The sequence below is a fragment of the Tachypleus tridentatus genome, chromosome 5 (assembly GCF_004210375.1).
Source record: "Tachypleus tridentatus isolate NWPU-2018 chromosome 5, ASM421037v1, whole genome shotgun sequence".
Lineage (NCBI taxonomy): Eukaryota > Metazoa > Arthropoda > Merostomata > Xiphosura > Limulidae > Tachypleus > Tachypleus tridentatus.
In genome coordinates, this window is record NC_134829.1 from 45,822,969 (window position 1) to 45,834,606 (window position 11,638).

The window sequence follows — 11,638 nt, forward strand, 5'->3', positions numbered from 1 at the left end:
ATAGTTACTGTCAGATAGTGGTGAACCAACAGAGATGTGTGTGGTTTTGTTACTTTTGGGTTGTAAGAAAACCAAGAGTGTAGATGTAATGGCTTAATTTTGATTGGAGGGGGACAAGCAAGTTTTGCCTGATGGTGTCTCAAGTTATCAATCCAAATTAGGAGCTAAATGTATTGAAATACTTCATATGTTTTATGTATGGCAACTGTCAGTATGTATGTAGTATTATATAAAATACTGTCAAACATAAAAGAAACACTAATACATATATACCAATATATAGCTTAATAATATTACAAATAGTTGAATGAGTGAGTTCTGCTGATAATAAATCTCACAATCATGTACTGTAAGGTTTAAAGTTATTTGAAAAGTGGTTCTAATGCATTCCTTATGGTGCTAAGGGGTTACTGAGGTGCAAATGAAAATGCCACTTGTAGGTACTATGTTTTCTGAAATATGAAAATATATTTTTGCAAATATAAAACTCATAGATGTGTATGGAGCGTTTGCCCAAATATTTTGGGTGATTTTTGTTCAAAATATTATTGTTCCCTCTTTCTCTTACACTTATGACTAACAGAGATTTATGCGGTCTTGTTGGATTGAAATAATGGAGAACCAATAAATATGTGTGTGGTCTTGTTACATTGAAATAGTGGAAAACCAACAAATATGTGTGTGGTCTTGTTACAATCAGATAGTGGAAAACCAACAAATGTATATGTGGTCTTTTTACATTGAGATAATGGAAAACCAACAAATGTATGTGTGGTCTTGTTACATTGAAATAGTGGAAAACCAACAAATGTATGTGTGGTCTTGTTACATTGAAGTAGTGGAAAACCAACAAACACGTGTGGTATTGTTTTATTCAGATAGTGGAAAACCAACAGAAATATATGTGGTTTTATTATTTTCAGATAGTGGAAAACCAACAGAGATGTATGTGGTTTTATTTGACGACATGCTTTTAATAACCAGAAGAAAGAAAGGTCTTCATAAAAAGGTAAACTTTCATGCTGGATAAGAACAGAAGTATTTGTGCTTAAATAATAATCTATCTTTCTGTTTTTATGTGCATAATAATCAAGCTAGAAGACAAACCATCATAAGAACTTTCTGTTCTATAAAGTTATACTAATATATATATGAACAGCACATAAAGTTCTCAACTGAGTTTTCATAGATGTTCCAACTATAATGTTGATTGAAATCTTTACATTGTGTAAGAGTTTAGAATGAATTGATTCTATGATATCCAGCTAAACCTTTTTCAATCATTATTCACTAAACACTTTAGTTTTCCAACTAATTCTCTCTAGTATAATGTAACAACCTTTCTTTTGAATTGTCCCCAGTAGCTCAGCAGTATGTCTGTGGACTTACAATGCTAAAAAGCAGCTTTCGATACCCGTGGTGGGCAGAGCACAGATAAATTATCAGTTTCAGAAAAAGGGGTTGTTATAGTATGCCAATAAATTATTAGTTTGAGAAAAAAGGGGATTGTTAGAGTATGCCAATAAATTATCAGTTTGAGAAAAAAGGGGGTTGTTAGAGTATGCCAATAAATTATCAGTTTGAGAAAAAAGGGGGTTGTTAGAGTATGCCAATAAATTATCAGTTTGAGAAAAAAGGGGGTTGTTAGAGTATGCCAATAAATTATCAGTTTGAGAAAAAGGGGTTGTTATAGTATGCCAATAAATTATCAGTTTGAGAAAAAAGGGGGTTGTTAGAGTATGCCAATAAATTATCAGTTTGAGAAAAAAGGGGGTTGTTAGAGTATGCCAATAAATTATCAGTTTGAGAAAAAAGGGGGTTGTTAGAGTATGCCAATAAATTATCAGTTTGAGAAAAAAGGGGTTGTTAGAGTATGCCAATAAATTATCAGTTTGAGAAAAAGGGGTTGTTAGAGTATGCCAATAAATTATCAGTTTGAGAAAAAGGATTGTTAGAGTATGCCAATAAATTATCAGTTTGAAAAAAAGGATTGTTAGAGTATGCCAATAAATTATCAGTTTGAGAAAAAAGGGGTTGTTAGAGTATGCCAATAAATTATCAGTTTGAGAAAAAGGGTTGTTAGAGTATGCCAATAAATTATCAGTTTGAGAAAAAGGGGTTGTTAGAGTATGCCAATAAATTATCAGTTTGAAAAAAGGGGTTGTTAGAGTATGCCAATAAATTATCAGTTTGAGAAAAAAGGGGGTTGTTATAGTATGCCAATAAATTATTAGTTTGAGAAAAAAGGGGATTGTTAGAGTATGCCAATAAATTATCAGTTTGAGAAAAAAGGGGGTTGTTAGAGTATGCCAATAAATTATCAGTTTGAGAAAAAAGGGGGTTGTTAGAGTATGCCAATAAATTATCAGTTTGAGAAAAAAGGGGGTTGTTAGAGTATGCCAATAAATTATCAGTTTGAGAAAAAAGGGGGTTGTTAGAGTATGCCAATAAATTATCAGTTTGAGAAAAAAGGGGGTTGTTATAGTATGCCAATAAATTATTAGTTTGAGAAAAAAGGGGATTGTTAGAGTATGCCAATAAATTATCAGTTTGAGAAAAAAGGGGGTTGTTAGAGTATGCCAATAAATTATCAGTTTGAGAAAAAAGGGGGTTGTTAGAGTATGCCAATAAATTATCAGTTTGAGAAAAAAGGGGGTTGTTAGAGTATGCCAATAAATTATCAGTTTGAGAAAAAAGGGGGTTGTTAGAGTATGCCAATAAATTATCAGTTTGAGAAAAAAGGGGGTTGTTAGAGTATGCCAATAAATTATCAGTTTGAGAAAAAGGGATTGTTAGAGTATGCCAATAAATTATCAGTTTGAGAAAAAAGGGGGTTGTTAGAGTATGCCAATAAATTATCAGTTTGAGAAAAAAGGGGGTTGTTAGAGTATGCCAATAAATTATCAGTTTGAGAAAAAAGGGGGTTGTTAGAGTATGCCAATAAATTATCAGTTTGAGAAAAAAGGGGATTGTTAGAGTATGTTAATAAATTATCAGTTTGAGAAAAAAGGGGGTTGTTAGAGTATGCCAATAAATTATCAGTTTGAGAAAAAAGGGGATTGTTAGAGTATGCCAATAAATTATCAGTTTGAGAAAAAAGGGGGTTGTTAGAGTATGCCAATAAATTATCAGTTTGAGAAAAAAGGGAGTTGTTAGAGTATGCCAATAAATTATCAGTTTGAGAAAAAAGGGGATTGTTAGAGTATGCCAATAAATTATCAGTTTGAGAAAAAAGGGGATTGTTAGAGTATGCCAATAAATTATCAGTTTGAGAAAAAAGGGGGTTGTTAGACAAAAGTAGAAGAAGAATTATTGGGAAAACTAAAGTGTTTGGTGGACAAAAACTGAGGAAAGTTTGCAGGTTTCAGGAAATCCATAATTTTTTTTTTCAGGATCTTTGTTTCTTAACATTTCTGCCAGAAACGAATGAAATATACTTTCGCTAGATATCATAGGATCACTTCATTCTGAATTATTGTATAACTTACAGGTTTCAATGAGCATTCTATTTGGAATACCTATGAAAATCAACTGACAACATTGTGTGCTATTCCTATGAGCATTAGTACAATTTTATAGACCAGAAAGTTCTATGTTGGTGAAAACATAAGATCACAATTAGACACTATACTGTTATAATGGTAAAAAGATACGCCAAAACCTTGTAATAAGTTTATAACTAGGGCACTAAATTTTACACTGATAAACAAGCAGCATTACAAATGAAACTTTAATATCTATGTCTGTTAAAAAATAAAGTTATAAATGAAACACTTAACACTGAGTCGGTAAAGAAACTGGGACACTAAACTCTTATCTGTTAAAGAACAGGATATAAAGTTTGACATTGAACGTTGTGGAGGTAAAGAAACAAAATCGTGACTTGACACTAAGCCTTATGTTGGTAAGAAGTAGGCCTACAACTGGGATATTAAATTCTGTGTTGGTAAGAGGATGCGAAACAGATATCCGTATATTAAGAAAGATATTAGATCTTAAGTGGATTGTTAATATCTGTTATTTAAATAAATTATAAATGTTTAAAGACACTAGCTATGAATTATTCAGTGGCAGGCCGTTAAGTTTTTGTTGTTGTTTTTGATCAAAGATAAAGTCATAAATGATAAAGACAAAGGAAGTGGATTGTATTTATAAGCTCGTAAGCTCTGTCCTGATGAAGATATTAATAATCACTCTATAAGCCCTGTTTTAACCAAGAGACTTTGTCCCCTCATAATATGTACCAAACAAAATAGAACAACGTATCGTTGTTTAATCATTGACATAAGTGCAAAGCAAAGTTTCCATTTTGCATACACCAGAAGTCATCGATAACAGAGAATTGGGCAAGTTCGTGCAGCAGAGGTTCAACCTCACAAGAAGGCGGTTTCAAATACGTCGTGCACAAGCAACCTTTATCACTCGATAGATTTTTTATCCATGATGTCAGTCCTCAAGATGGCGCAGGTGAGTAGAAAACACCGACGTTAAAGAACAGTTATACAGTATACCGGATTCTTCTTTTAGTTTAACACTTTTGAAGAAAAAATAATTGTAGAATTTACCCTAACTTTTTTTTTGTATAATATTTTTATTAGTTTTCTTTGGATAAAAAGAGTTACTTTTAAGAAACACGCTTTCGTACGTTACTGTTTATTATGAGGTTTAATGCAATATTGTACATTTAGAAATCAGTGGAGTGTACCATCTCATTTGGTTACATTGTCTCTCTACTTAACTTACTTTCAGCTAATAATCTAAAGCAAGCCTTCGTTCTAGTCCTTCTCAATCGATTCCAGCAGGTTGTTGCAGTGCACACGTTTCAGGCTTCCAATGAGAGCGTTAAGGTAAGCAAAAATAATTTTAAAAAAACACGCGCAGTGTTTATTTTTTTTACCTCTTTTGTGGGCGCTTTATCTTTTTTATTCAGATAGTTTTTAACGATTATTATTGTCCAAGTAATCGAATAACGGGTTCTTCTAACTCTAAAATAATAATATATATCGATTATAGAATTTATAAATTACGGTAAATTTCTCAGATAAATGGCTACCTCAACCAGCTTAGCCAAATCGATATGAAGCGACACCTGTTGCCCATAAACAGAGTTATAGCTTCTTCCAGACGATTTTATAAGACAGCAAATTAAATTTTCTGAACCACGTGAACGTTGGCAACCTAATACTTTAAATTATTATTAATGTAGCTGATTTAGTTACATTTATAATTTGTTTTATGCGCCGTTTTCATTCCCAACTTAATTATTTAGTACCTTATGTTTTTATAAGGTTTATTGAATTTCTCAGAATAGAGGTGGAGTATTGTGAGACAGCATTCCCAGTTTTTTACGTAAGATATCGAAACTCACTTGTTTGTATTAATTGTAAGGTATGTTATATTAACGTAATGAATATTCTCAGTTAATTTTAATGTATCATTATTTTATTTGTGTACGATTTGTTATTGTAGTTTAGTCTCAAATATTATCATAAATCATAACAGTGGAACTACATATATTTACATAACGTTTTTACTATTTTTCTTTTCATCAGAAGTCATTACTGGTGTATAAATTATTTTAGATTGTTGAATGGTAAGGGAGAATATTTATACCAACCTTGTATCTTGTTTGAAAAGTAACCTACAGGTGCCACTGTCAGCGCTAATATATTTGACTAATAAAATTTCCAATGTAAAACATATTGATATTTAGACTGGTGGCGGTCTAGAACTAGCATTTTACTATCTGAAATAAAGTTCGGTTGTGTGAAGTCAACAACAAACGGGATACGTGAGAAGAACACATATGACTCTGATCGGTGTACATTGACAACCAATCAAAATTGCAGATATTAATAAACTTATTACAGCCACCAGGAAGATGTTAACAAGAATGAATATTTGTATGTGACAAAAGAAATTATGAAAAATCAGAAGAAAGGTTCATCCTGAAACTATCTTAGTTTGAAAAGTACGCAAACTCTAAAACACTAATAAACAATTGTATTTCTAGTTTCTCCTCGAATTCTATATATTTCAGCTAAACACAAACGTCTCAAAGACGCCCAAAAAGCACAATTCTAGTTTTAAAAGTAACAAGCAATACTATAAAAAGTTTTCCTTTTGATTCTTCTGAATTATAAAAAGGCAAATAAAATTATATTTGTTTATCAAAGTATTTTTCTTCATTTAAGGATTGGTAGATGGCGTTAGTCAATGAATGTATTTCCTTAAATGGAACAGATGATTGTTAAACATAAAGTTACACAAAGGGATCTCTCTGCTCTGCCAACTATTTCAAAATATATACGTCAGTTATTTTCTTTAAGTTGGCTTTTCATGGTTTAACGTTGAATCTGCACGAATATATTTTCTTTCTGTGAAATATTTCATGAGGACCAGTACCTTTCTCTCGTATTGTGAATTTCTTTCATCATTGTTTAAATTAATAGTTGGAGGTCAAAGGTTTGAGCCCCCAGTTTTGCAGCGGTATGTCTGTGGATGTAGAACGCTAACAACTGTGTTTCGATACGCGTGGTGGACAGAGTACAGATAGGCCATTCTATAGGCTTGTGGTCAGTTACAAGCAAACAAAGTTTATAACTCAATATTTATTCCCTAAACTACTAGCTGTTCAATTAAGTTTCCAACTTCAGCTTTGTTTATTTAAATTAACATTGTCAATTAACACCCTCCTTCACTGTTCACAGAAACCTCAGTGTACTGATCAAGCTTTCACTTCACCGTCAGTTATTTTAATGTGTATCCAAGGGAACTGTACTCGACAGGAAATACGTTAGCCTCCCCCTCTCGTGATAACTAAGCACGAGTAATAAGTTAAGTTCCGTTGGCTAGCAGCCTGTGGCATGAACACTGTTTCGAACATGGCCCCCCCCTAGGATCTCAAAGTGTTTTCTCAGAAAGAAAACGCTAAAACGCGACTCCCCGCAAGAGGTGCGTCAGTTAACTCAACGTGGTTTTACCCTAGAAACAAAGAAATGCACCCATCATTATTGCGTCTCTTAACAGATATTTTAGAAAAACCTATTTTACTTGTTTATTTCTTGTCTAAACCAGCTCAGGAAGACATTCGTAGCTTTTATGTAGTTGTGATTATATATTTATGTAGGCGCATGTCGTTCAATTTCACCCAACTTCTCCAAAATTCGTTCAAATTTCGAACAGGTGTGTGTGATGTAGAAAGGTGAGTGTTTTTAAATAACAAAACTGTATTTGTAACTGTGATCTTCTTTCTTCTAGGCCACGTGGTTAAGCAAGTTGAAAGATACGATAGATAAGTGGAAAAGAACGTTGCAGAATACAGTATTTCGAAGTAACCGAGATAATCCAAATAACGCCAGTTCCTCTGTGTAAATTCATATAATATATAAAGTGGCAAAAGTGAAAAGAAGCGCTTATTTTGAAGACTCTGCGGTGTTAAATATTGTGTCAATTTACTATATAAATAGAACATAAATTAAAAACTTTTAAGAGATGTCAACAGATGAACAAAATTGAGAAGTCGGTGTTATTGGTAAACCAGCATTAAGGAGAAGCCAGTCCTGGATAGTTGGATGTTCTTCATCAATTCACCATTGATGCTTTTGACGCAACAAAGAAGATAATGGAGTTTTTCCTATTCTTAGTTGGTGAACAAACCCCAAAAAATACTTTGGTTGAATAGTACGTAATTTGTTCAAGATAACAAAATAATGTCATCATATTATACGGCAAAGAGAGCATAAAGGCTTCCTGAAACATTTCTATGGGATATGAAATATACACGTTTGCTCTATTGTAACAACAACAAAAATACTTATACAGAAATCCATTAGTTTTCTAGTGAGTTGAGTATGGACAGAGACATGTAACGTTTGTCTTACTAAGACTAACCAGGCTAAAATTTAATGTACCAAAAAAGAAACTTGACCAGTAATACGGTGTATGTGACTATGTGTATCTGATGGTCCTTCCTAGTTCTGCACGTATTTTTTTTACATTGATAAAAATTGCGAACTTGATAGATTCTGGTAGGGTGACCACCAAGTGCCAAGACAAATCAGACAATCACAATATTATTTCTCTTGTAGTGAATATCTCGTTTTCTAAGAATGTTATTTACGCATTTCCTAAGGTTGCTTTTTTGTCACTTTTTCCCGTTAATCCTCTTTCAGGTTGCTTTTTTCTCACTTTCTCCCGTTAATCCTCTTTCAGGTTGCTTTTTTCTCACTTTCTCCCGTTAATCCTCTTTCAGGTTGCTTTTTTGTCAGTTTCTCCCATTAATCCTCTTTCAGGTTGCTTTTTTATCTCTTTCTCTCGTTAATCGTCTTTCAGGTTGCTTTTTTTTCACTTTCTCTTGTTAATCCTCTTTCAGGTTGCTTTTTTGTCACTTTCTCCCGTTAATCCTCTTTCAGGTTGCTTTTTTGTTACTTTCTCTTGTTAATCCTCTTTCAGGTTGCTTTTTTGTCACTTTCTCTCGTTAATCCTCTTTCAGGTTGCTTTTTTCTCACTTTCTCTCGTTAATCCTCTTTCAGGTTGCCTTTTTTGTCAGTTTCTCCCATTAATCCTCTTTCAGGTTGCTTTTTTGTTACTTTCTCTTGTTAATCCTCTTTCAGGTTGCTTTTTTGTTACTTTCTCTCGTTAATCCTCTTTCAGGTTGCTTTTTTGTTACTTTCTCTCGTTAATCCTCTTTCAGGTTGCTTTTTTGTTACTTTCTCTCGTTAACCCTCTTTCAGGTTGCTTTTTTGTTACTTTCTCTCGTTAATCCTCTTTCAGGTTGCTTTTTTGTCACTTTCTCTCGTTAATCCTCTTTCAGGTTGCTTTTTTGTCACTTTCTCTCGTTAATCCTCTTTCAGGTTGCTTTTTTGTCACTTTCTCTTGTTAATCCTCTTTCAGGTTGCTTTTTTGTTACTTTCTCTCGTTAATCCTCTTTCAGGTTGCCTTTTTGTCACTTTCTCTTGTTAATCCTCTTTCAGGTTGCTCTTTTGTTACTTTCTCTCGTTAATCCTCTTTCAGGTTGCTTTTTTGTTACTTTCTCTTGTTAATCCTCTTTCAGGTTGCTTTTTTGTTACTTTCTCTTGTTAATCCTCTTTCAGGTTGCTTTTTTGTTACTTTCTCTCGTTAATCCTCTTTCAGGTTGCTTTTTTGTTACTTTCTCTTGTTAATCCTCTTTCAGGTTGCTTTTTTATCACTTTCTCTCGTTAATCCTCTTTCAGGTTGCTTTTTTGTTACTTTCTCTCGTTAATCCTCTTTCAGGTTGCTTTTTTGTTACTTTCTCTCGTTAATTCTCTTTCAGGTTGCCTTTTTGTCACTTTCTCTTGTTAATCCTCTTTCAGGTTGCTTTTTTGTTACTTTCTCTCGTTAATCCTCTTTCAGGTTGCTTTTTTGTTACTTTCTCTTGTTAATCCTCTTTCAGGTTGCTTTTTTGTTACTTTCTCTCGTTAATCCTCTTTCAGGTTGCTTTTTTGTCACTTTCTCTTGTTAATCCTCTTTCAGGTTGCCTTTTTGTCACTTTCTCTTGTTAATCCTCTTTCAGGTTGCTTTTTTCACTTTCTCTCGTTAATCCTCTTTCAGGTTGCTTTTTTTACTTTCTCTCGTTAATCCTCTTTCAGGTTGCTTTTTTGTCACTTTCTCTCGTTAATCCTCTTTCAGGTTGCTTTTTTGTTACTTTCTTCGTTAATCCTCTTCAGGTTGCCTTTTTGTCACTTTCTCTTGTTAATCCTCTTTCAGGTTGCCTTTTTGTCACTTTCTCTTGTTAATCCTCTTTCAGATTGCTTTTTTCTCACTTTCTCTCGTTAATCCTCTTTCAGGTTGCTTTTTTCTCACTTTCTCTCGTTAATCCTCTTTCAGGTTGCTTTTTTCTCACTTTCTCTCGTTAATCCTCTTTCAGGTTGCTTTTTTGTCACTTTCTTTTGTTAATCCTCTTTCAGGTTGCTTGTTAATCCTCTTTAGGTTGCTTTTTTTATCACTTTCTCTCGTTAATCCTCTTTCTTTGCAGGTTGCTTTTTTTCAGGTTGCTTTTCTCTTGTTAATCCTCTTTCAGGTTGCTTTCTCTCGTTAATCCTCTTTCAGGTTGTTTTTTTCTCACTTTCTCTCGTTAATCCTCTTTTAGGTTTTCTATTATTTTTACAATATTCTTTTCTTCCTATATTCTCACCACCAATTAGTTATGTTATTATTTCTCGTTCATCTTTGTTTTTCGTTTTTCTATGCGTGTAACTCATTGTTACGTCTCTTAAGCGCCACTCATAAATATCCTCAATCATTTATCTTTGTTGTGGTCACTTCCCCCTTGGGCCCGGCATGGCCAAGCGTGTTAAGGAGTGCGACTCGTAATCTGAGGGTCACGGGTTCGCACCCCGTCGCGCCAAACATGCTAGCTCTTTCAGCCGTGGGGGCGTTATAATGTGTCGGTCAATCCCACTATTCGTTGATAAAAGAGTAGCCCAAGAGTTGGCGATGGGTGGTGATGACTAGCTGCCTTCCCTCTAGTCTTACACTGCTAAATTAGGGACGACTAGCTTAAATAGCCCTCGTTTAGCTTTGCGCGAAATTCAAAAACAAACAAACTTCCCATTTTTCATTTCACGCTCCCGGTCTTTTGTCTTCGCCTTTATGTCGTTACTAACCTGTCTTTTAACGTTTCTTTGTCGGTTTTTTTCAACATTCTCATACTCAGCTCTTCTCTCAACCAACATAACGTGCGTCTGTCTTAAATCTCTTTTTGTTTGTCCTCCGTTACCAGTTTATTTAAATACACAGACATAGCACACTCTCCCCCTCTGTTTAATTAAATACACAGACATAGCACACTCTCCCCCTCTGTTTAATTAAATACACAGACATAGCACACTCTCCCCTCTGTTTAATTAAATACACAGACATAGCACACTCTCCCCCTCTGTTTAATTAAATACACAGACATAGCACACTCTCCCCTCTGTTTAATTAAATACACAGACATAGCACACTCTCCCCCTCTGTTTATTTAAATACACAGACATAGCACACTCTCCCCCTCTGTTTAATTAAATACACAGACATAGCACACTCTCCCCTCTGTTTATTTAAATACACAGACATAGCACACTCTCCCCCTCTGTTTATTTAAATACACAGACATAGCACACTCTCCCCCTCTGTTTATTTAAATACACAGACATAGCACACTCTCCCCTCTGTTTAATTAAATACACAGACATAGCACACTTTCCCCTCTGTTTAACTAAATACACAGACATAGCACATTCTCCCCCTCTGTTTATTTAAATACACAGACATAGCACACTCATAGCACCCCCCCCTCTGTTTATTTAAATACACAGACATAGCACACTTTCCCCCTCTGTTTAACTAAATACACAGACATAGTCCACTCTCCCCCTCTGTTTATCAACTGAAAGTAACTCTAGTTTCCCTTGGTCTACCATCTTCGATTTGTTTGCGTTCCTTTATATGCCACATTATATGATTTCTCTTCAGACTCATAACTCAGAAGAAAGTACGAAGAAATAACAAAAGTACATAAGAGATTTTTATGATTCACTATTTCACGTTTTTGTTTCTTTCTACATGTTGATTTTAAGTTTCGGTAGAATATTGTTAACAAATAACTGTGACCAGAGAGAGATACGTAAAC

General features: G+C 34.1%; 1 protein-coding gene across 1 annotated transcript in view; it reads left to right on the forward strand.

Annotated features, from left to right (window-relative positions):
* The window catches only part of LOC143251073 (uncharacterized), a 257,132-nt gene extending 248,411 nt beyond the window's left edge, over positions 1–8,721 (forward strand). The window contains exons 17-20 of the mRNA XM_076502426.1: positions 924–1,009; positions 4,323–4,467; positions 4,750–4,847; positions 7,261–8,721. Coding sequence (XP_076358541.1) covers positions 924–1,009; positions 4,323–4,467; positions 4,750–4,847; positions 7,261–7,374 — 443 coding nt within the window. The 3' untranslated portion in view covers positions 7,375–8,721. The remainder of the gene's footprint in view (positions 1–923; positions 1,010–4,322; positions 4,468–4,749; positions 4,848–7,260) is intronic.
* Positions 8,722–11,638: the final 2,917 nt, after the last annotated feature.